At 48.1% G+C, this 25459-nt stretch overlaps 2 protein-coding genes across 10 annotated transcripts in view; one reads left to right on the top strand and one right to left on the bottom strand.

Annotated features, from left to right (window-relative positions):
- Nucleotides 1-722: 722 nt before the first annotated feature.
- On the top strand, nucleotides 723-22775 carry TTLL3 (tubulin tyrosine ligase like 3). 7 transcript variants are annotated; one of them, XM_070359258.1, is made up of 14 exons: nucleotides 723-1159; nucleotides 1320-1411; nucleotides 3209-3377; nucleotides 3513-3610; nucleotides 4631-4759; nucleotides 5472-5586; nucleotides 6437-6529; nucleotides 7735-7930; nucleotides 11165-11313; nucleotides 14633-14876; nucleotides 15892-16327; nucleotides 21036-21208; nucleotides 21912-22387; nucleotides 22593-22730. In XM_070359258.1, exons 1-13 carry the CDS (start codon nucleotides 796-798, stop codon nucleotides 22348-22350), a joined length of 2697 nt encoding a protein of 898 aa, XP_070215359.1. In that variant the 5' UTR covers nucleotides 723-795; the 3' UTR covers nucleotides 22351-22387; nucleotides 22593-22730. The 7 variants fall into 7 exon arrangements, with proteins under 7 accessions (XP_070215359.1, XP_070215358.1, XP_070215360.1 ...); XM_070359257.1 differs by having other exon boundaries at nucleotides 22578-22714; XM_070359259.1 differs by lacking the exon at nucleotides 22593-22730 and having other exon boundaries at nucleotides 21912-21988; nucleotides 22161-22490.
- The window catches only part of RPUSD3 (RNA pseudouridine synthase D3), a 28015-nt gene continuing 7363 nt past the window's right edge, over nucleotides 4808-25459 (bottom strand). The window contains exon 8 of one of the 3 annotated variants that reach the window (XM_070359268.1): nucleotides 4808-5559. In XM_070359268.1, coding sequence (XP_070215369.1) covers nucleotides 5546-5559 — 14 coding nt within the window. In that variant the 3' untranslated portion in view covers nucleotides 4808-5545. Of the gene's footprint in view, nucleotides 5560-16327; nucleotides 20271-22751; nucleotides 25221-25459 lie in introns of those variants that run through there. The other 2 variants (XM_070359266.1, XM_005907066.3) reach the window with 2 other exon arrangements.

Below are 25459 nucleotides of genomic sequence, written 5' to 3'. Positions count from 1 at the left end.
GGGGGGGGGAGGGTCTGGGGGTTCTGCCCTTTTATTTTCCCCATAATACTGCCCTGGCTTTCAAATCTACCCCCAAGGACCTTACCCAAGCTCCATCTGCCAGGAGCTGCAGGTCTGGTCGGCTTCCTTTTAGTTCCCCCAGAAAAGTTCTTACCCTCTCAGGGCTGTTGCAGAGACCCCTCTCCCTGGAATGCTATTCCTCCCTTGGCCAACTCCTCACCAATTTGCATTCAGTAGGTTTCAGTTTAAATGTCACCCCTTCAGAAAGGACATCATTGACCACTTTAGCTAAAGTATAAAACACCTGTGTTATTCCTCTGTTGCTTGCTTTTTGTTTCCTCTCCACCGGGCAGTAAGCGCCATGAAATCAGGGGCCATGTGTAGTTTGTTCTTCTGATCCCCAGCACCTAGCCCACTACCTAGCACGTGGTCTTCGCTGACTACTGTGGAATAACTGAAGCCCCAGGAAGCGCTGGATAAGGAATCAGGACCCTGTTAGAAACTGGTGGGGCAGCCAGTGCTCTATGCTTCCAGCTTCAGTGCCCCATTCATGAAGGGTCTGGGGCAGGCAAGGCCCCGAGTTTGGCCCCGCTGGAAGTAGACCCCCGAACCGCCACCCGAGGCCTGATTGTGCCAGGGGAATCGTTTCTAAGGCGACAAAAAACAGAGGGCGGGGCTTCAGAACGGAGGGTTCAGCTCAGGCCCCCGCAGGACGCTCCCGCGAGACGCGGCTGCGCGCGGAGGGGAGGCGGGCTCTGGGGCCCAGGGAATGCGCGCGCGCGCGGCGAGGGTCTCATGCAGGGGCCCACCGCGGCGCTGCTCCTGAGGGCGGGGGAGCTGGGGGCCGCACAGCCGGACTCCACCGCCTGGTACCGCCAGGAGCGGGGCCCCGTGTGCAGCTGGCCACGGAAGCCGCAGCCGCTCGAGCGCCGCGCCACTTCCCCCGCCCCATGGCCCAGGGCGCGCCACTCCGAGTTCCGGCTTCCAGAGAAGGGTCCGGCGCACGGCCAAGACTGGGTCTGCAGCCCAGCCTCAGCGCGCCGCCTAGACTGCGCCCTCCGGCCCTCGGCCCACGACAGCCACGCCCAGGGCGCTGAGAATCCCCGCCTCCCTGGGCCCTCGCCTACCCCGGCCCAGGAGGACGCCCCGCCCCTGGACGGTGAGGCCACTTGCGGCTCGCCCCTCCTGGCCCAGGGCTGAGTCTTGGGGCGGACATGAGAATCCCGGGAACCGGAGAGGAGCGGTAGAGGATAGGCATCGGATGAAGGGTGGAGAAAGAAGGGGTGCCTACCCCACCCCTACTCCGCATCTTTCTGCAGGTTCTCTTGTCCTTTGGCGAGGATTCTCCAAGGCGTCTCAACACATGGGCCGGCTCAGAAACGCCAAGATCCACGTGGAGAGAGCTGTCAAGGTTGGAGGGGGTTGGGGGAGGGGCTAGAAAAAGCCTGGAGGGTGGCTCACCCTGCCTCCTTGCACTATATTCTCCCCTCCTTAGAAAATAAAGAAGAAAAAACCCTGATCCCACGCCTGTCTTCAAATACTTCTCCAGTTTTCAACACCCCGTTCACAACCAAAATTCTTGGCAGAATTCAACTTCTTTGTCTGGGTTTCAGTCCTCAGGCCCCACCACTCTGGGTCCCTGTCCTTCACCACTCTCATCAGGAACCTCTCTAGTTAAGGTCACTGGTGACCGCTAAGGAGCCAGATCCACCTTTTCTGTCCTGACCTTGGTTTGGCACCTTGTGTCATTCTGCACCAACACACCTTTCCTCTTGGCTGTCTGCACACTTGCTTTTCCTTTCTCCCTCCCAGGCAGCTACTTTTCAGTTGCCTCTGAAGACTTCTCAGGACATTCCTGTTTCCCTGGACCCCTCTCTACATTTGTCTCCTTGGCTGTGAGTTCAATCCATCCTGCACTCTTTTCATTCCCTCTCCAGCCCAGCCTGGCTTCTGACTGCACCGCTCTGTGGATCCAGTCCCCCACTTGACATCTCCATCGAGGGAGCATCAAAGCATTTCAAACCCATGTCTTAAACCATACTCTTCATTTTCCTGCCCAGACCCATTCTTCTCCCTGCTCTTGGGTCTTTTCCATCTCCCAGTTGCTCGAGCCAGGAAATTGATCTTTCTGTTCCCTCACCCACACATCTAATCCTAATAGCAAAACTTCTCTCTATTTCCAAAAGGAATCTCAACTCCCACCTTGTTCCCATCTCTGCTGGAGGCACCTAGAGAAACTGCAACAGCCTTCTCACTAGTCTCCTTCCCCCCATCTGTTTTCCATAGGACAGCAAGCCACACTTAACAGCCTCCAACCATGTCACTCCCTTCCTTCACCTTATTGCTTCACACTGCTCTTAATATAAAATCCAAGTTCATTCCAAGGCCGTCAGTGCCTTCCACACACCTCCTAGGAGGTCTCCCCTCATTTTCCACACTCCATATACCCTGGCTCCCTTCCAGTTCCTTCTGACCCCTCCAGCCTCAAGGCCTTTGCACGTGCTTTTCCCTCTGCCTTAACTGCCATTTGCCCAGCTCGGTACATTTCTGGCTCCTTCTCAGCTTCCCGATTGATTCTCTGGATCCCCATTAAAATCCTATTTCTTGAGCTTCCCAGCCTGGATGTTAATTCCTGCTCTTTCACTTAACCACTGGGTGGCTAAGCTACTCAGTGTCTCCACGCCTCTGTTTCATAACCAGTTAAGTAGAGATTGGTTGCATGCGGGTGCTCAGTCGTGTCTGACTCTTTTGTGATCCCATGGACTGCAGCCAGCCAGGCTTCTCTGTCCATGGGATTCCCAGGCAAGAATACTGGGAGTGGGTTGCCATTTCCTCCTCCAGGAGGTCTTCTCAACCCAAGATTTGAACCCGTTTCTCTAGCATCTCCTGCATTGGCAGGCGGGTTCTTTACCACTTCACCACCTTGGAATCCCCAAGTGGGAATAACAGTGTCTTAAAAATATACATTGTTGTTAGTAATGTATTTAAGTGCTTAAAACATAGTAAACGCTCAATAAATATTAGAAAATATAGTTGCTAATATGATTATGCAGATTATTTTTCTGCTTGTTTACAGTCTGTCTCTCCTACTAGAATATATAAATTTCATGAAGGCAGAGACCATAGCTGTCTGGCTCACTATTATCTCCCCTGTGACCAGCACTTAGGCTATACTTAACTGAAAAAGTATTCTTCTGTCACCTTATAGCAGAAGAAGATCTTTATGATCCAAGGTCGCTACCCTGTGATCCGGTGCCTCTTGCGCCAAAGGGGCTGGGTGGAGAAGAAGATGGTCCATCACTTGGGTACCACTTTGCCACAACCACATAAGGATCTGGACAGCTCGGTAATGGGTGACAGTGACACAGCTGAGGATGGTGAGATATCCCTCCCTTCCCACAAGCTGCCTGAGTCCCTTTGCTTTGCTTCTCACTGTCTCAAAGTTGAGGCTTTGATGTGGGGCTGAGGGGCGGGGACCGGGGCCTTTCCACACATGGGCTGTACATTTACAGAGGATGAAGATGAGGAGGAGGCATTCCGGCCACCACAGCTGTTTGACTTCGATGAGTTATTGGAATTTGATGACCTACATGGGACACACGCTCTGATGGTGAGGACCCAGCGGGCTGGATAGGGGGCTGCTTCTTTCAGGAGAAAGCACTAGAGTCCAGCTTGGTGACCCCAGACAAGCCGTTTTCTAATCTCAGTTTCCCTGTCTGCGGTAAAAACGATCGGTTCTCTAAAGCCTAGGTAGGCCAGTGGAGTGGTGAGTGACACAGAGGAGGCTGGCCTGGGAATTCCCCCTTCCAAATAAAACCCCATAGTTCATCTTCCTCCATTCTTGGCAAGTGAAGGTTAGAAGGAAGGACTTAAACATTTTTGAAAGAGGCTGATATGATTTGGGGAGGATATGTGTGTTGAGATCAAGACACTTGGCTTTGAATCTTCGTACCACCACTTTCTGAATTGAACTATGCCAAACTGCCATTTTTGTCTGTCAGATGAGGTTGAGGACTGGCAGTTCCACACGGCCCAACATTGTGAACCTGGGACAAGTCCCTGAGCCTCAGTTCCCTCATCTGTGAAATGGGGATAATGGTAGCACCTACCACATAGGGTTATGGTGAGGATTAAATGAATTGACATGAAAAAATAAATAAATGAATGAATTGACATGGAAAGCTTAAGCACAGGGCCTGGCACCTGGTGTTACTGGTTATCAGTAATCCTTCCTCCCAGAGTTCTGGGAAGGTTGGGGAGAAGTGGAGCTCATGAGAAAACCTTTGTAACATGCTCTGTGACCATCAGCTTAGAGTCACTGCCCTGCCACTGAGTAAGTCACTAACGGCCAAGACCCAGAACAAGGTGTGGCATTCAGTTGTGGGGTTTAGTCACAGCCTAGGGGCACCTTGAAAGAGCTGCAAGCCTGCCTGCTCTCTGCTCACCAGTGTGTGCCCGAAAGGGAAGAGATGTCTTTTCTTAACTTAAAAAAGATGACATGTGAGCTAGAGGCCCCCTTGGGAGGATCCTTTCCCTCCATTCACCCACCTTGCTCAGCATGGTGGGGAGAAGCTTCCTCAGGCCTCGTGGTGCCCCCATCAACCTTCCCTGTCTCCTCCCCTCTCCCCAGTCACGTATGGTTCGGAACGAGATCCCCTACTTCATCTGGACTACTCGTCGGGACATCCTGGACTGTCGCTTCCTCTCCAAGGATCAGATGATAAACCACTATGCTCGGGCAGGCTCCTTTACCACAAAGGTGAGCTCTTCAGAGCGCAGGCATGCAGCTGCCAACCCCCCAGCTCTTGGGCTGGCAGTCCCTTTTTCTGTTCTCCTTGTCAGTAAGAGTTCTCCGGAGGTGGGGAAGTACGTGATTCAGTGGGAGTTGGACACACCTGGGTTCAAATCCAACCTGTGCAGCATGTCTGGCACATATAGACATGGTGACTGTAAATAGACTCCAGGAGCCAATCAGGGTCTGGAGTAAGAACAAATACCATGGCCAATGATTGTGAGCAGGAGGACCCTTCTCTCCTAAGTAGAAACTGTCTGGCTGATGGTTCTATTATATCTTGTCTTGGTTAAGTGACTTCACCTCTCTGAGCCTCAGGCTCCTCTTCTTTAAATAAGAATTCCAGTAAGACCTATCCTCTAGGGTTATGGCAAGAATGATAGGCTTTATAATTGGGACCTGCTGGTCTATTGTTAGTGTGGATTGGGAAGGATTCCTCAAAGAGGCAGGTTTTTAAGGATGCAAAAGGGTGGCTTGGAAGGATGCGGGGCATTCTGGGCAAAGGGAACCACATGAGCGTCATGTGGAGTTGGATATGAGCCTAGCAAGTGGGGCAGAGGCTCTGAGCCTGTCCACACAGCATCCCCTTGAGCTCTCTGGGTGGGTGCCCAGTGTGGAGAGTCCCTTGGAGGCCCCCTGGGCAAGTCCCACCCTGCCTCCTCAGCGGCTGACTCCATAGGTGGGTCTGTGTCTCAATCTCCGGAATTTGCCGTGGTTCGATGAGGCTGATGCCGACTCCTTCTTCCCACGCTGCTACCGCCTGGGGGCTGAGGATGACAAAAAGGCCTTCATAGGTAAGGAGATACCAGCCCCATGCCTAGCCCCTCAAGCCGAAGGAGGAGGGCTAAAGCCCTGGCTGGTGTTGGAGAGCAAAGGGCCTCTCTCATGCCCTCATCTGCCCCAGCAGATTTCCTTCTCCATCCCCAACCCTCATCTTTCCCTTATGTGCCTCCCTTAATGAGCCCCCCGACCTTGGTCACCCCAGACCTCCAGAAGAGCTGACATAGTTTATCTTATTTTCTAGAGCAGATTCTAAAAGTTGGTCACCTAGTTGAGTTTGGAATCCAGAATAAGTTCCAGCCCCCTGTCAGATTCCACTGACTAGATCTGGTTCCAAGTCTAGTTCCAAGAAAAGTTTCTAGACTTTGGGGCTCACGGACAGAGTAGGCTCCAACTCCAGCACACGCTGTAAATTCAGGTCAGAATTTGGATCCACATTAGACGCTAGGTTTAAATTAGTCTCCAAATCCTATATAGATTTGGGGCAAGGTCTGCTTCTCAGGCTAGAATTAAGTATCAAAAGTGGATCAGGACATTGTAAATCGACTATACTTCAAATAAAAAAAAATAGAAAATCACACACATGCACAATAAAAAAAAAAAAAAAGTGGATCAGGAACAGAGGAGGAGAAATCAGACAGCAGAACCAAGCAAGATTCTGAAGGTGGAATATGAGCCAAGTCAGGTCAGATTCAGGGGCTCGTTCCACAGTTGAAACAGAAGCCAGGTTCTAAGTGGGATTCTAGAGCCAGAAACGGTAGTCAGGTTCCGGATCCAGAGTGGGGCAGGTCATGATCAGGTTCCGGAACCAGAACAGGCCTGGAGCCTAGGGGCTGAGGAGGGTATCCCCTGCCCCGGGAGCAGAGGACTTCTGGCTGACAGCTGCCCGCAACGTTCTCAAGCTGGTGGTAAAGTGCGAGTGGAAGTCAAACTCTGTCGAAGAAGAGGAGGCCCCAAGTAAGTACTGTGGTCACCTCTGCCCCCCTAACCATTTATCCTCCCACCCAGCACACCTCACCCATCTGTCATGGTATTTTTCTCATCCGTCTGCCCATCCACCACCCCTTCCTACCCACTCTTCCATACATCTCCCCTTCTTTCTGTCCACAGTCTATTCATCCATCTGCTTACCTACTTACCCACCCATCTCACATTCACCTACCCATCCACCCATCCATCCATTCATCCTTCCCCGCACTGTCGATCTGTTCATTCACCTACTTCTGTCAACTCCATACTGCCTATCCACCCACTCCACCTTCCTGCCTATCTACCTACTTATGCTTCCACAGACCCGCCTCCCCATCCGTGTACTTCTTTTCCATCCTGCCATCCACCACTTAATCTATCTTCTGGCCCATCTACTCATCATTCTTCTGTCCCACCCACCCACTTACCCACATGTCTTCCTATCTGTTAATTGACCCACTGCCTCGCTCAGTCCTCCGATGGGCCTAGCGTGTGGCAGAGTGCTCTAGAGAGGACAGACTTAAGAGGACATGGTCCGTCCCTGCCTGTGGGGAGCTCAGATCTGTGAGGAGAGGCAGCAGTAAAACCATGTAGTTGCATATAGTCTGAGGACCCCTCGTGCCGTGTGAAGGGGGACCCAGAGAGTCTCTCCCTACTTGTCGGCTCAACCAGTTGCTGGCCCTTTCCCTTTCTGGACTTAGCTCCTACCTCACAGCTTCCATCCTGTAGCCAGAGGCCCATCAGCCAGAGTTCCCAGAATTCCTCAGGGATTTGAACGGAGAGGTAGCTCTGCTGTGAGAAGAAAGTCCCTGGCTCTTCAAGAGGGACACCTCCCCATGGCTGTCTCCTGGGTGTGTCAGGAGCAGGGGCTCAAGGGGCCTCAGGTGTGTCAGAGCTCCCAAGCACAGAGAGGCTACAGGTGTGTCTGCTGGGACTCTAGGTGCTGAGATGCTTTGGGGTCATTTAGGATGGAGCCTCAAATGAATGACAGGTCCTGCACAGTGAGGGGCAAGGATGCACACTGAGACCACAGGTGAATTTAGAACAAAGCCCCAGGTGAGTGGCAGGTCCCACAGCAGTAGGGACTGCAGGTGTGTTTCTGGTGAAGTCACGAGTAAGTGACAGGCCTTGGGGCAGTGGGAGCTGTGGAGCGTGGGATAGTGACAGCCCCCACCTCTACCCCATCTCTACAGGAGACAAGCAGCCAAAGAAACAGGAGAAGAAGCCAGTGTCGGTGTCCCCAGAGTTTGTGGATGAGGCTCTGTGTGCCTGCGAGGAGCACCTTAACAACCTGGCGCATCTGGACATCGACAAGGACGTGGCGACCCCGCCCTGCCTGGGCCCTGAAGGCTGGTCCCTCTTCCTCCAGCGCTACTACCAAGTGGTCCAGTGAGTGCCTCTGCAGCCCGGGCCATGGGGCGTGCTCTCGGGCAGCTTTCATGTTCCCAGCTGATGGTCAGGGACAGAACCTCTCTGTCGAATGCCCACGGCCCCCAGCTCCTCCCCAAGTCTCCCTGTTTTCATTCACCCTACTATTCTCCTCCAGAACCCTCAGGAGTTCTCACTGGCTTCATATTAGGGTCCAAACTACTCTTCCCCAGATCTCGGTGTAGCATGGCCTGTGCTGTCAGACAGATCTGAGTTCAAGTTCTGCCTTTGCTCTTTCCAAGCTCTGTGACCTTGGGAATCTCACTAACCTATCTGATCTTTGCTTTTCTCAAGTGCAGAATAGGTTTAAAAATAATGTTCTGCCTCAAAGGTAGGATTAGACAGGGTAATTTTTATGATGTGCTCAGCACTGACTCATAGTATTCATTCACAAAGTAAGACTCTGTTAGGTCATTTAGATTTTATCCTGGAAACCAGCATTTTGCAAAGCCTATTATATAGCATGCTAGTTCTATATGCTGAAATGGAGTTTGTGAAAAAAGGGGTTTGTGGCCAGTCACATTTGGAAAACACTGGGTTGAACAAAGTTAAAATAGGTTTCCTTGATAGAGGACTTTTCAGAAGATGGTGTAAACTCCCAAGAGAGACAGAGTGTGCAGTGTATCCTGTACTTATGTGACCCCAGTCCCCTGCCCCAAGAATCTTTAGTGGTTGTATTTTCAGGACACATTGTGGGGAAAGATTCTTGAGCAGAGGAAAGGAGTATTGAGATGGGCCTGGGCCTGTTGTAGGGAGATGCTGTTCAGCACAGTGTGCAGGAAAAACTGGCAGGAAGAGGGCCTGAAGGCAAGAAAACTACTCAGCATTTACTGAGCCCTTCCTATGTGCCAGGCATTGTGCAAGACCCCAGAAATGAAGCAAAATCCGTGCCCTCACGAGCAGACAGCTCAAGCGAGGAGACTTGGAGCAAGTCAGGGGGAGGGCTAAAGGCCTCAGGTGGCGTGGTGTTAGAATAGAAAGAAACAGACAGATTTAATGATTGATAGGGAAGACTGAAGAACTAGTACATGAACTTTGAACAAATGACTTAGCCAGCAAACCCACATCATTGATGAATAATTCATTTGTATCTTTTTTTTAAACATTAGAGAAGGAAAACTAGGTGATCCCATACTTTCCCCTTAGCTGCCAGAAAACATAAAGCTGCCCTTCTGAAATTAAGAATCACTGGGGGTCTTCCCTGGTGATTCAGTGGCTAAGACTCCAAGCTCCTGATACACGGGGCCATGGTTCAGTCCCTGGTTAGGGAACTAGATTCCACATGCTGCCACTAAAAGAGCCTACATGCCACAAAGAAAGCAAGTAAAACCGAGTACAGCCAAATAAATTAAAAATATTTAAAAAAAGAAAGAAAAAGAATCGTCAGGACTGAGTTAGAATAGTTGGTGGAAATAATGTCAGTCCTTTACATTTCTGGATGTGGGGCAGGTCGAGGGCTGAAGGAACCTCTCAAAAGCAGGATTAGGAAATTTCCCTGGTCATCCAGTGGTTAAAACTCTGCTTCCAGTGCATGGGGTGCAGGTTCAATCCTTGCTCGGGGAACTAAGATTCCACATGCTACATGAAGCAGTCCAAAAAAAAAAGTTAATTAAAAAAAAAATCAGGATTACATAAAATATTACCTCATGTAACATTGCACTGAATTGTTAGATAATTAACATTAATTAAGTCAATATTTATTGCTGCTTCTCAGCTTTTAAAAACAAATCTACAACTCACCAACCAGGCTTTTTTTTTCCCCATCCCCTGACCATCAGGTCCACTTTCCACAGAACTAATTTTTTTTTTTTTAACTAAATATAAAATCATACTGTCATGTTGAATATGCTTTTTCAGATTGCATGTGTCCCTGCCACTGCCATGTGACACTTTCCTGGGCCAGATCACAGATTTGCTCAGTATATTCTTTATGCCATGGCCACAGAAACGTTTCCAGCAAACCTTGTGGAAATAGAAGGGCCAGGATTCGTGTGTGAAAAGGAGGCCTTGCCAAGACCCCTCCATTTGATTGTCCTTGTTCCCAGCACTGCCCAGCTGCCACTGCTATGCCAGCCTTAGTAACAGAGATAAGTTCTCTGTGGCTGGAGATATCCAAGAGGCTCCAGCCTCTTTAACATCCAAGAGATGTTAAAAGAGAGGTTACCATCTAGCGGAGGCTTCCTTCCTGTTCAGTCAAAAGAAAAGAAGTGGGAGAGTTTGGCTGAGGCCGCCATCTGGGATGTTTTGTGACTTGGTTTAGTTGAGGACATTTCGTGTCCTGTAGGAATCAGGTTCCTCTTTGTCCCCGAACTCTTATCCATACAGCCCAGTCGCTGCCAGAGACTTCCTTATCCAACCATTCATTCATTTAACAAATTTCTAGGGAGTACCTGATAAGTGCTGGGGTACTACTTGGGGACGGGAGTCTAACAGAGAATAACGACTACAGAAAGTTGGTCTCATAGAGGTTACATTCGAGTGAGCAGAGACAGGCAGTCACCAAATAAGTGTAGGTGTCAGGTGGTAAGTGATGGGAAGAGAAATAAATCTAGGAGATGTATGATATAGTTGTGCAAGAAAAGAATTAGATGAGGAAAGGGCCTGCCTATCTACCAGTGTTAGGTTAAAGATTAGGAGAGGAGTGAACCTCCAAAAACAGTTGTGGATGAAAGATTCAGGCAGGCTAGAGTTTGCATCCTGGCTCAGCCTCTTAACTCAGTGTGTGGCCTTGGGCACATCCCTTAACCCTGCAAGCTTCAGTTTATACTTCTCTAAGATGGGACCAATAACATCTCCCCGAAGATGGATTAGTGATAATGTATGTAAAGCCCTTGGCACAGTGCCTGGCATGTAGAGGTGCCTCATCATTTGATGCTGGTATGATTAAATTCTGCCAAAGAGCAGTTTTAATATAATAGAGAGAGAGGTGGCAGAAGGTGGAGTATTGGAGTGGGAGGGGATACGGTAGGTAGAAGTCCCATTCCAGCAGTTGGGGACGATGCCCTGGGCAGGGTGGATCGGGGGCACAGCCTGAAGGTGGGGGTGGAGGATTGGGAGAGCCCTGTCTGGGTCTCGAGGGGAAGGGTGTGACCAAAGCTGGTGGGACCATGGCCAGGGGGCTTGTGTCTCCCCTTGCCTTGTTCACCAGGATGCCCCCAGGCCCAGCCCTGCCCAAGTCCCATCATCTCCCCACAGCGAGGGGGCAGAACTCAGGTACCTCGACACTCAGGTCCAGCGCTGTGAGGACATCCTGCAGCAGCTGCGGGCTGTGGTGCCCCAGATGGACATGGAAGGAGATCGCAACATCTGGATCGTGAAGCCGGGAGCCAAGTCCCGTGGACGAGGTGGGGGTCTGCCCCTGCTTCCTGTACCAGCACCCTACACCCTCCCCAACCAGAGGCACAGGAAGTTAATAGTATAGCCTCTGTTGGAGCCAAACTGCCTAGGTTCGAATCCCAGCTCTGCTCCTGATGTGCTGTGTGACCTTGAGGAAGTTATATCACCTCTTTGAACCTCAGTTCCCTCATCTGTGAGAGTTGATGATAATACCTCCTTTGAGGCCAGGATTAAATGAGGTAGTGCATGTACCGCTCAGCACAGTGCCAGACACAATAGCCACCCCATGAGTGTTGGCTGCTGTAATGACGATAGGGCTTCCCTAGCAGCTCAGCAGTAAAGAATCCGCTCACCGATTCAGAAGATATGGGTTCAATCCTTGGGTCGGGGAAATCTACTGGAGAAGGAAATGGCAACCCACTCCAGTATTCTTGCCTGGGAAATCCCATGGACAGAGAAGCCTGGCGGGCTACAGTTCATGGCTTCGCAAAAGAGTTCGGACACGACTTAGCAACTAAACAACATCATGATGATACCAGCGCCTCATCTCCTGCCCTGAGAGTGTAGGTTAATGATTTAGGCAGGCCTGGTGGTACTCACTGCAGTTACTTGTCATCTAAGGGCTCTCCGATTAGTGGTTAAGGGTGTGGATGCTGAGAGTCAGACTTCTTGGTTCAAACCCAAGCCCTGCTCCCTAATATTCGAAAGACCTGGGGCAGGTTAGTTAACCTCTTCTGTGCCTCATTTTCATCCTTGGTAAAATGAAGCCAATAATACCTACCCAAGAGGATTACATAAGTACAATATGCAAAGTGCTTCGATCCTATACTGTCAGAGTAACTGCTATGTAAGTGCTATAGTTTTTAGTCACTATTATGACTGCTCAGCACGAATGGAATTTGAACAGGGCACCCAGCAGGCTGGGATGGTGCGTTAGCCCAGCCTTTAAAAGATCGTTAAGGACTTCTAAGATGTAAAAAACAGACTTTTGGCAGCGGATCGCCCCACATACTGCCCTTGGGAGAATTTGTTCATGTCCTAGTGAAGCTGCCGCAGCTCCACACACTGTGGGACACTCTTGGGATGTCTCTCTAAAACTAGCATCATAGTCTTGTCTTCTTCTACCTTGGAAATCGTTTTGTTGGTCTTTTCTAGGTTTGAAAATACATATTTGTTATTAAAAAAAAGATCAGACAGTACAGAAACGTGGAAGAAACTGAGGGCACCTTTGATTTCACTGAGATAACTGCTGTTTATCTTGTGGTGTGTTTCTGTACTCTGGTCTATGCATGTTGGCTGTATGTGTGTTTTATTCTAAATAAGAGCATACTACTCTGTAGCTTCCTCTTTGCATTATTTATCTTTCCATATCAGTGAGTATTACTTACTTTTTTTCACCTTTATTTTTTCTTAATAGATCTTAGAAGTCACTCCATTTCTGTACATCTAGATCTGCTTCCCCCTGGCCCCCATTTTTAGTTTATTGTTAGTCACTTTCAAACATACACAAAAGCAAAGAGAACAGTACAGTGAATTCCAGTGTATTTCAACATTTTCTCTCCATTTTTAGTAAAACTTAATTGAAATATGTATACAGTCCACTTCATTGACAAGGCTACACTTTGTGAATATACAACTCAGTGAATTGTCACATAGGGAACACACTCGTGGAAACACAGCACCCAGATTACAAAATAAAACATTACCTTTACCCTAGAGGGCCCCGTACTACCTCCTGGTCTCTACCTCCCTGCAGTGGAAGCCCTTATTCTGACTTATAATACCATAGATTAGTGTTGCCTGTTTTTAAATTTTATATAAAAGTACGGTATATACTTTCCTACCTCATTCTGTCTTACAGCTGCACAGTCTAATCTTGTGTATATGTACTCTTGTGGTTTTACTTAATCCTTTTCTGATGGATATTTAGATGGCCATCAGTTTTTCCCCTATTTATTTGATTATTGATTGGTTAATTGCTGTTAGCAACACTGATGAATATCTTGTGCAGATATCTTTCCATTTATAGTAGTTTTTCCACTTATTTCTTTAGGATAAATTCCTAAAAATGAAATTGCTGGGTCAGAGGTCGTGAACAGTCTCAATCTGTGGCTATACAAGTCATCATGATATTGGCAATCTTAGTAATCAGTCTGGGCTTTTGAGAAAGTATCTGGCCTGGGAACCAAGCACAAGTTGTTCTGTGCCATTGGCAGGCAGTCAGACTGTTTGGAGGACCAAGCAGTGAAGAAATGACTGATTTGTGAGTGTAGGTGTTTGTTTGCAGTGTGATTCTTACTGTAGACCCTTGAACAACATGAATGAACTGCATGGGTCCACATATATGCAGATTCTTTCACTTTGTATCTACTTTAGTACTACATGATCTATAGTTGAATCTGTGGATGCAGAACCAGGGATATAGAGGACCTACTGTAAAGTTATACAATAATTTTCAACTGTTCAGAGGGTTGGCACTCCTAATCCCTGCATTGTTCAATGGTCAGCTGTATTTATCAGCATTAAAACACCTTATTAGCATAAGATGCTTAACGTCACTTGTTATAAAACAGATAAAATTAAAAGATACCATTCTACCTAGGAGAATGGCAAAAATAAATCATCAACAGTGTTGGTAGTATGTGGGCAAACACACAATCTCATACACTCTTACTCGGAGTGCAAGTTGTTAGAACATCTTTGTTCTGTAAACTGAAAAAATGCACATACCCTTTGAGCCAGCAAATCTATAACTAGAGATGTTTTTCACAGGTAACTAGTAATTAGGATGAGTTAACATTTACTTAATGCTCACCAAGTGCCAGGCACTGTTCCAGTTCCTTAGGATGTTTAAATGCATAGAACGCTGTGCAGCTGAGGCACACACAGACTCTCCCATAACTTGAGTGCCCATCCATAGGACCTGGAAGCAGCACCTGGCTTCTTTGGAGCAGGAGATGTGTGTTGTTGCTTTTTTCTTAATTGTGTACCCTTTTGTACTGCCTACTTTTTGCCTCTGCTCTTTTATATTCTGTTATTATGAAAAACGAATCAAAGTCATATATGTATATGGTTTTAAAAAGACCCAATACTGTTTAAATTTTTATATGTGCATATATGCCTTTCCATCATCAAAATTGGTTAATTAAAAAAAAAATCCTTGGCAGATTCTCAGCTTTCCCAAAGGGAACATGGAGAAAGGCAGGCTTACCCACTCGGGCCTGTCCTTAGGGGATGAGGGCTTAGGATGAACTGTTCATAGTCCCCTAGCCCATCTCCCAGCCAAAGCCTGGCCCGATCCCTAACCAGCCCTGTTTCCCCCTTTAGGTATCATGTGCATGGACCACCTGGAGGAAATGCTGAAGCTGGTGGACTGCAACCCCATGATGATGAAGGACGGCAAGTGGGTGGTGCAGAAGTATATCGAGCGGCCCTTGCTCATCTTTGGCACCAAATTTGATCTGAGGCAGTGGTTCCTGGTGACCGACTGGAACCCACTTACTGTATGGTTCTACCGTGACAGCTACATCCGCTTCTCCACACAGCCCTTCTCCCTGAAGAACCTGGACAAGTGAGCCCCCCCACCCTCAGCCCCCTCAGTCCCATGGGCTCCTAATCTAATTGCGGAGCTGGCAAGGAATAGTGCTTCCAGTGCGGTGCTGGGCTCTGAACACAGCCTCTGCAGGCAGGCAGGTGTCATCCATCCACCCATCCTTCCACCCAGCAGATGCCTATGGCACGTGTACCCTGAGCCATTCACCGTTCTAGGCACTTGGGACACAGTAGTGAATGAAATGAACCCAGCCCTCAAGAGTTCACATTCCAGCAGGGAGAAACAGACAAGCCGTGAACATAATCAGTAAAATCATCAATGGGTTAAAAGGTGATACGTGTTATGAGAGAAAAGATGTAGAGCAGGGTAGAGGGGGATCAGGAGAAATAGAGAGGCAGCATTCACTTGGAGGTGAGAGGAAGCCTGTGGAGCCCTGGATTCAAATTCCTTTTTTGCAGCTTCCAAGCTCTGTGACTTGGGTCAAGTGGAACTCTGTTTAAGCATCAGTCACCACCATCTGTAGAATGGAGCCAGTAACATGGAGCTCATAGCTGTTGGTTAACTGAGTGCTTGCATGTGACGACTGCCAAGCACTTCATGTATATTATCTCTGACGTTCATGAAAACCTGGCCAAGTGGGTACTGTTACTACCCCTATCTTTTACATGTTGAAAGGAGCACGCAGGTTAAATGAGTTATATGAGATTTCACCAGTCAGCGATGAAGACAGGACTTGAGCACACGTCTTGGTGATTACAAGCCCTGTACTCTGAGCTGCCTTCTTCCAGGCATTGGGAGAGTTAACTGTGACACTGTCACGAAGCACTTGGCACTGTGGCCCCATACTTAGTACCCTCAGAGAGGTCCTGAGCACAGACTGGTAGAGGCCCTAGAAGATGGTGATGAGCATTTTGTCAACTCAGCTGCACAGTTCAGTGTATGCAGGACTGGTTCTGGGGTTTGCCTGCCCTCCCCACGTTTGAGTGGCTGGGGCACAGGGAGCCAGTCCTCAGCTTCCTGCTCTCTGTCCCAGCTCCGTGCACCTGTGCAACAACTCCATCCAGAAGCACCTGGAGAATTCATGCCACCGGCACCCACTGCTGCCCCCAGACAACATGTGGTCAAGCCAGAAATTCCAGGCCCACCTGCAGGAGACGGGGGCCCCGAACGCCTGGTCCACTGTCATCGTGCCTGGCATGAAGGCCGCAGTGATCCACGCCCTGCAGACCTCCCAGGACACCGTGCAGTGTCGGAAGGCCAGCTTCGAGCTCTATGGTGCTGACTTTGTGTTTGGTGAGGACTTCCAGCCCTGGCTGATCGAGATCAACGCCAGCCCCACCATGGCACCCTCCACGGCTGTCACCGCCAGGCTCTGTGCCGGCGTGCAGGCCGACACCCTGCGTGTGGTCATCGACCGGCGACTGGACCGCAACTGTGACACGGGGGCCTTTGAGCTCATCTACAAGCAGGTGAGGTGGCCAGGCCCAGGCAGGACCCAGGGAGGCCTCCCTGTAGTAAAGCTTAGGGCTCTGCAGTCACACAAACCCAGTTTGGGTCCTGGTCTTGCTGCAGTGACTGGGTACAGCCACTCCACCCTCTTGAGCCTCCATTTCCCTGTCTGTAAGATGGACATGCTGTTACCATCTTTCTCCTGGGGTTTAGGGGATGAAATGAGTTAGTGTGTTGGATAATACTTCTAGAGGCTGGTAGCATACTGTTACAAGCATAGACTCTGAAACCTCCCTGGGTTCAAATCCCTGCTCAAATAAATAACTCCTCTTCCATGAGGTTCCAGTAAAACAGCAGCCCTCAAAATTATAGAAGCTCTGCTACTGCTACTGCTAAGTCACTTCAGTCGTGTCTGACTCTGTGTGACCCCATAGATGGCAGCCCACCAGGCTCCCCCATCCCTGGGATTCTCCAGGCAAGAACACTGGAATGGGTTGCCGTTTCCTTCTCCAATGCATGAAAGTGAAAAGTGAAAGGGAAGTCGCTCAGTCGTGTCCGACTCTTAGCGACCCCATGGACTGCAGCCTACCAGGCTCCTCCGCCCATGGGATTTTCCAGGCAAGAGTACTGGAGTGGGGTGCCACTCTACTGTTAACCAAAAGGCCATGCAGCTCTGTCTTTTCACTCAAAATGTGTTCAAGACTGAATCTTGAGACCTATAGGTATACTCTTGGGATGCTTAAAAGATGTGTAGCTGCCTTAAAGAGCCTAATAGGCATGGCTTGGGTTTCTCTGAAGTTTTCTGTTTGTTTTTGTCTTTTTAGATATCACTGACATACAACATTGTTAATTTCAGATGTACAACATAACAGTATTTGTATATATTGTGAAAAGATCACCACCATAGGTCTAGTTAACATAGATCATCAAATAGTTACAAAAATTTTTTTCTTGCATGAGAACTTTTAAGATCTACTTTCTCAGCAACTTTCAAATATACAACATTATTAACTATAGTCATGATTCTATACATGACTTATATATTTGTAACTGAAAGTTTGTAATTTTTTATTCCCTTCACCCATTTTGCCCACCAATCAGCTATCTGTTCTCTGTATCAGTGAGTTGTTTGTTTTTTATTTTAGATTCTGCATATAATTGAGATCATATGATATTTGTCTTTCGCTGACTTATTTAACTTAGCATAATATATCCATGGTCTGTCCACGTTGTCACAAATGTCAAGATTTCATTATTTTTATTTTTTTGGCTGCACCTCATGGGATCTTAGTTCCCCAAACAGGGACCAAACCAGTGCCCCTGCAGTTCCCCAACCAGGGGCCAAATCTGTGCTCCCTGTAGTGGAAGCGTGGAGTCTTAACCACTGGCCTGACAGGGAAGTCCTGAGATTTTGTTCTTTTTAATGGCTGAGTAATATTCCGTAATATATTTACATGTACACATTTTCTCTGTTCATCTGTCAGTGGATGCTTAGGCCACTTCCATATGTTGGTTATTATAAATAGAGCTGCCATGAACATGGGCTTGCAGATATCTTTTCAAATGGTTTTTCATTTCCTTTAGGTAAATACCCAGAAGTGGAATTGCTGGATTGTATGGTAGCTCTAACATTAACTTTCTGAAGAACATCCATACTGTTTTCCATAGTGGGCACACCAATTTACCTTCCCACCAACCTGCAAAAAAGTTCCCTTTTCTTTACATCCTTGCCAACCCTTGTAATTTTTTGTCTTTTGGACGATAGCCATTCTGCCAGGTGAGAGGTGGTATCTCATTGTGGTTTTGATTTGCATTTCCCTGATGATTAGTGATGTTGAGCACCTTTTCATGCCCCTGTTTCATGTATCTGTATGTCTTCTTTTGAAAAATGTCTATTCAGATCCTCTGTCCATTTTTTAATCAGATTGTCCTTATATATTTTGGGGACCTCCCTGGCAATCCAGTGGTTAAGACTTCACACTTCCATGCAGGGTATGTGGGTTCGATCCCTAATTGGGAAAACTAAGATCCTGCATGAAAAAAAGATTGTCTTTATATCTTTGTATGTTATTAACCTCTTACAAGTGATTTGCATTTTCTCCCATTTGCTGGGTTGTCTTTTGATTTTGTTGATTTCCTTTGCTGTTAGAAGATTTTTAGTTTCTTTATTTGTGCTTTTGTTGCAAAATCCAAAAAATCATTGCCAAGACTGAGTTAAGGAACTTCCTGGCTGATTTCTTCTAGAAGTTTTATGGTTTAAGGTCTTATGTTCAAGTCTTCAATCCATTTGAGTTGATTTTTCTATATGGTATAAGATAGTGGTTCAGGTTCTTTCTTTTGCATGTGGCCGTCCCATTTTCCCAACACCACTTATTAAGAGATTGTATATTCATGCCTCGTTTATCATGACTTAATTGACCACAAATGTATGGATTGATTTCTGGGGTTTTAGTTTTGTTCCACTGATCTGTGTGTCTGTTTTTATGCCAGTATCATACTGTTTTGATCACTATAACTGTGTAATACATTGGTTTGGCCAAAAAGTTCATTTGAGTTTCCATATGTGCTTGGGGGGGTGTGGGGGGGGGGCGGGGGGACACCGAATGAACTTTTTGGCCAACTCAATAGTTTGAAATCAGGAAGTGTGATGCTCCCAGCTTTGTGCTTTCTCAAGATTTCTTCAGCTATTCGGAAGTCTTAAGTGATTCTGTACATCTTTGGGGATTGATTTTTCTATTTTTGTGAAAAATGTCATTGAAATTTTGATAGGGATTGCATTGAGTCTATAGATTCCTTTGGGTGCTATAGACATTTTAATAATATTAATTCTTCCATTCTATGAGTACAGAATATTTTTCTATTTATTTGTGTCATCTTCAGTTTCTTTCATCAGCAGTGTACAGGTTTTTCACCTCCTTGGTTAAATTTATTCCTGGTATTTTATTTTCTTTGATGTTCTTTAATCTCTTTAAGTTAGAACAGCCCCACTGCTTTTTTTCCCACCCATGTTTGGATCTTTTGAAGGCACCAGACTGGTTGTTTTATGGAACTGTCCCACATTCTGGAGTTATCTGATTGTTTCCTCATGGTGGTGTTTAACTTCTGTTATCTGAATGTCCTATAAACTAGAAGTTAGGTCACACAGCTTGATGAGGTTCACATTACACATTTTTGTCAAGAACACTTGAGAGGTGATACTGGGTGCCTCATACAGCTTCACAAGACACCCATTGTCAGAGTGTCTCGTGATTGGTGATGCTAAGTCTGATCACGCGGTTAAGGTCATGCTACCAGATCTCTGCATGGTAAGTTGCATCCTTCACTTTGCAGCGATCATTTTCTTTGTAAGGTGATTCTTTGGCAGTGTGCAGATGACACAATTTCCTGTCATCCTTTTCACCTACTTGTTTTGATATCCAGTTTTGATTCTTGCCTGTTCTGTTAGTGTTGCAGAATGGTACATTGCTATTTCTATCATTCTTTCTGCATTTATGAGCTGAGATTCTTCCATAAAGATGAGTTTTTCTGTATCAACTGGGCTTCCCATGAGCTCTGATATCTGTTTTTTTAATTGAAATATAGCTGATTTACAGTTGTATTAATTTATATAAATTATAGTTGTATTAATTTTTCTATAGAGTGATTCGGTTATACATATACATATTCTTTTTCATATTCTTTTCCTTTATGATTTATCCAAGGATATTGAATGTAATTCCCTGTGCTATACAGTAGGATGTTAATATCTGTAAATTTTTAAAATATTTATTTATTAGGCTGCATCACATCTTAGTTGTGGTATGTAGGATCTTCATTATCTTCATTACGTCTTGCGGATCTTTTGCTGCAGGGCACGGATTCTCTAGTTGTGGCGTGAAGGCTCAGTAGCTGCGGTGCAGGGGCTTAGTTGTTCCATGGCATGTGGAATCTTAATTCCTTGAGCAGGGATTGGACCCGCGTCCCCTGAATTGCAAAGCAGATTCTTAACCACTGGACCACCAGGGAAGTCTCTTGATATCTGTATTTTTAACAAGCTCCAAATGACACTGATGTTTAGATAGGTTTTAATCAGGATCTGTTGATGACATGGAAAACCCCTCAGCCTAGCCCTAGGTTAACAGGAGTGTTCCTAGCAATATGCAGGGGCTCTTCTGTGTCCATTGCAGGAAGTACAGCTCAGCTTAATAAGAACTGAACATGGCCCAGGAGCTCCTTTCTTGGATCTTTCTCTCTGTCTCCCTCTGTATATTTGCAACATTATTCTCTCCACAGAATGCCTTCTTTAAGGTTCTGCTTCCCTTGGTTCAAATGAGAATTTAGGCAGGCTCCAGGCCTCTTATCTGTCTGGGTGTTGTAACTCACATGCTCTCAGCAGAGAATCTGGCTCATCTCAGGAAGCTGTCCATTGACAGCAGCTGGTGGAGGAGAACACACACATTCCTGGCCAGGGAGTTGAGGAGGGCAGGTGGATGGAAGGGTGGATGTGGGGGCCTGGCTAAGACTGCCTCCCACTCCGCTGGTTTATTTATCTCAGGGGCTCTGTGACCCTCCAGGTACTGATTCAGACCCCTTAGAGGACAGAGACGGGCTTTGCATTTCTCAGCCCAGAAATGTCTCCTGACCAGGTGCCCCAGAAGTTAATTCCATCTACCCTGCCCTAAGTCTTTCTAGACCTAGGATTCTAGCACCATGGTCTGAGCAGGCCTTGTCTCCCCTTCTTCCCGACAGCCTGCCGTGGAGGTGCCCCAGTATGTGGGTATCCGGCTTCTAGTAGAGGGCTCCACCATCAAGAAGCCCCTGGCGATGAGTCACCGGCGGATGGCCGTCCGCCCAGCCCTCCCTCACCTGCTGGCCCCGAGAGGCTCTGGGGAAAGCAAGGACTCAGGAAGCCCCATCCACAGGTCAGCTTCTAGGAAAGTTGCTGGGGCCAGAAGTCTGGGGCACACTGAGAAGCCAGATTCCACTGCCACCACCTCAGCCCCTGGAAAGGGGAAGAAAGGCAAGGCGAAAAGTGCCATAGCCCAGGTCCATCCCAATCTCCGGAAGTGGGACACCCCCAGCACGAGGATGGGCTGCATTTTTACCATGACCTTAGCTAGCAGGGACAGGCATCCCTACTCTTTGAACAGATTGCCACTGAGTCTGAAGAACTCCCAGGCCCTGGGTAAGACCCTTCCCCCCAAACACCCCAGGGCCTCAAGACAACTTCTTCCTGTTCTCCAAGCCCCTCCTAACCACCTGGGTTTGCCCCCACCCACAGCCCCACCAGAGAGTCACCGGTAGTAAGTAAAAGCCACCACTTACAAAGTATTTTTAAAAACTGCATGACTGAATGACTGTGATCCACCCCCCTGCAAAGTAGTCACGTGGTGAGGCAGTTGTACTCATTTTGAAGATGCCAGGACTCAGTCCCAGGTTGATCTCACTCCAGAGCCCCGACTTTTCCTGCTGTAGTATTCTGTCTTTGCTGCCATGCAAAGTTGCCTCTGGGGGAAAGAACTAATATCTGTACAGCACGTAACAGTTTAAACTGTGTCACTACCTGACCAGCTCCTTTAGTTCTCACAGCCTAGCGAGGGAGGTGCTATGATCCCCATTTTCCAGCCGAGGTATCAGGAAGTGTAAGGAAGTTGCTCGAGGTTGCACAGCTCAGAAGGGGCAGAGCTGGGATGCAGACCCAGGTCTGTTGGACTTCAAACCCTGTGTCCTTCCCATGGTCTCTGGAGAAGGAACTGGGTGGGCTCCATCTGCCCTCATCTCCCCCTGCCTCCCCACCTTCCACGCACACCTTGAGGGGCAGCTGGTCAGCCTTAGCCCCTCCCCAGCCCCTCACGGCCCCTCTTGCTCCCACAGACCCTTACCACTTCCCAAGCCTCCACAGCAAGCCCCGGCTGCCTTCTCCCCATGTGCCCTGGCCCCAGGGGCAGGTCCTCAGACTACAGCACAGCAAGCTGGTGGGCACCAAGGCCCTGTCGACCACAGACAAGGCCTTGATGACTCTACCAACCGCCAAGGTTTTGATTTCCCTCCCACCTACCCCTGAGCTCAAGCTGGCACCCAACGCCCTGAAACCAAAAAAGGTGGGCCTCAAACTGTGACCAGTACCCCGCTGGGTAGTGCTGACTATCGGGGTCCGGGCTGGAGGGCACAGGTAGAGGGTAGCCCCCAGGCTGGCCTGTGCCCCAAGGGAAGGGCTTGCACCCCTCAGGACCCCGTTCCTGAACAGATTCCTGATCATCTCTCCTCCTTCTCCCCTCCTTTCACACGGAGGCTCTTGCTCCCCAGCACCTTCATGGTCCCTACTTTGGAAGTAATGTGTGGTCTCAGCCCTTTGAAGACGGAAATCTTCCTAGCATCTACAGGAAGAGCAAGACCAAAGGCAAATGCAAGGCCAGACTCTGTGACAGACCAAAGGCCGAGACACACCTCGTGACGACACTGAGCCTTCCAGGACCTCTGACCCTTGTCACAGACCGGGGTTTGGAGGGCACAAGGGACAGGTGGCCACCGAAGCCCTTGCTTCCATCACCATCACCCTTATCCTGGATGCAGCGCCAAATAAAAAAGAGCAAATGAGGTCTTCGAGGCTCGGCTCCTTTTCTCTTGGAGGGTGAAGAGAGGGTATAGTGTGACCCTGTACTCCAGGGCCCAGGACAAGAGCCAGAGGCTGTCAGCAACTCCCCCCCAAAGCACAGCCCCGCACTCCCACCCAGCAACAACAGGAGACTCAGCGGAGAAGAGTGGACCTGGCTAAACCCCAGCCCTCTCCTGAGGGAGTGGGCCCGTCCCTTCCTCTGCAAGGGGCCAAGGTCACCTCAAAAGGAAATATCCAACAAGCCCCTCTCATCTGAAAAAAGCTCAACATTCCTTAGTTATAATGGGTTGAATGTTGGTATGTCTTCCTAGAACCTGTGGATATGTCTATTTGGAAAAAAAGGTCTTTGCAGATATAAGTTAAAGTTCAGATTTTGAGATGAGATCATCCAGATGGGGCCTCAATCCAATAACAATTGTCCTTACAAGGGACTGAAGAGAAGACAATCGAGGAGGAGGCTGTGTAGAGACAGAGGCAGAGGTTGGCATGATACGGCCACAAGTCAGAGGGTGCTTAAGCCACCAGAAGTTGGAAGAGGTAAGGAAAGATTCTCCCGTAGAGCCTTTGGGTAGAGCACAGCCCTGTCAACACCTTGATTTTGGACTTCCAGCCTCTAAAACGGAGAGAGAATCCATTTTGTGCTATTTTAAACCATTTAGGTTGTGGTAATTTTTTTTTTTCCCTATTTTTTGGCCGCGCCATGTGGCACATGGGATCTTAGTTCCCCAGCCAGGAATTGAACCCATGCCCCCTGCCATGGAAGTGCAGTGTCTTAACCACTGAGCCTCCAGGGAAGGCCCCAGGTTGTGGTAATTCATTGCAGCGGCCCTAGGAAACAAACACACTAGTCAAATCAAGATAAATACACTCTGATCCAGAAATTATTGCACAGCTGAATGAGAAAACGCAGACAGGCAGACCCACAGCAGCACTGTGGTCACAGCCGATGACCTAAGTGTCCATTAACGTTGGGTGGATAGACTGCAAGCCCCAGCATTCCAACTCCATGCCACACAACAGATGCATTTCCCAGGGTGGAGTGAGAACAAGTCACAAAAGGATATATACAGCACAGTTCCATTCCACAGGAGTTTGAGAAACAAGCAAAACAAAATACATTGTTTAGGGATGCATGTATATGTGGTAACACTTAAAAAAAACAGACAAGGAAAGAATTCTCTCAAGTCAGGGGAGTGGTTTCCAATTGTGACTTTACACTAGTGCCCGTTCTGGAGCTTTTAAAAAAGATGTCTCTATCCAAGACTGGTAAAAGTATCTTAGGGGTGCAGTCAGGGGAGGCATGGGGATTTTTTTTTAAGCTTTCTGAGGGGGCAGGGTAGGGGGTTCTAATATGGGGCCAGGGTTGAGAACAGCTTTGTTCTAAGACAGGAGAAGGATGCTTCTATTTTGTGCCAAGTGGTGGTTACGTGAGTGTCACCTTACAGTTATTCTTTAAGTCACACAGATGTTTTATGCACTCTGTATGTTTGATATGTTACATGGTTTTTTAAAGTAAAATATCTAACATCTAAATGAGTAGTCAAATTCTTGGAGACAGGAAACAGTGGCTACTGGGGCTGAGATGGGTAGGGGATGGGCAGTTGGTGTTTAATGAGAACAGAGTTTCAGTTTGGGTGGATGAGAAAGTTCTGGAGTTGGATGCAGAAGATGGCTACACCACCGTGTGAATGTACTTAATGCCACTGAACTATACACTTAAAAACAGTGAAGATCGTAAAGTCTACGAAGTGTATTTTAGCACAAATTAAAGAAAAAAAAAACTCTTAACATTTTCTCTCAGCTAGAATTAGGCCAGAAACAGCCAAACATAAAGACTATGTGTTGAACTCAGCAGAAAGCACAGTCCGTGATAAACATTTTCTTTCTCAGCAAATCCTGAAAACGATCCTGTGAGGTAGGTACTTTTATTATTTAAAGCCCAGAGAGGTGAGGTAATTTGGCCAACACCACACAGCAAATGGCCTTAGGATGCGATCTCAGGTCTATCCCACTAGAGCGCCCAGCATTTTACACGGTGGCCTGACTGCATGCTGAGCACTGACCACACTCTTCTGGGCACTGACCACAGCCCATTCGCCTCCCACCCCAACCGCTTTCCAGCAGGACTATTGGTAGTGGAGCCCCAGGCACTGCAGGGTCCTGGAGAAGTAAGAGGGCAGAGGAGCCAGAAGCTCAATGGGTGGGTCCCTGGGCCTGGCGCCTGGGAGGCGAAGACAGTGCAAATGGAGGTGCAGGGGCAACCGGGCAGCCTGGGAGGCGGTCAGGCAGAGGCGGCCGAGGAGGGCTTCATCCAGGACCTGGGGTGGAGACGTGCCAGCATTCAGCCAGGGGAGTTCCCAGCAGCGCTCAGCGAAAGAGGAGCAAGGTAAATACTTTGTCCTCCCTCTGCATCCATGTTCTGCATGCCTCTGCACACGTAAATACCTTCACATTCACACACACACACACTACACCATAGACCAGCTAGGAGTCACCAAATCAGCTTCCTAGGCATTTCGCTAAACTGCATTCCCCAGCACCTCCTGCAGGTTGGGGA

This window comes from Bos mutus, chromosome 22 (genome assembly GCF_027580195.1).
Source record: "Bos mutus isolate GX-2022 chromosome 22, NWIPB_WYAK_1.1, whole genome shotgun sequence".
NCBI lineage: Eukaryota > Metazoa > Chordata > Mammalia > Artiodactyla > Bovidae > Bos > Bos mutus.
Note: the sequence above shows the minus strand (reverse complement) of the source record. Positions and strands in the feature narration are given on the sequence as shown.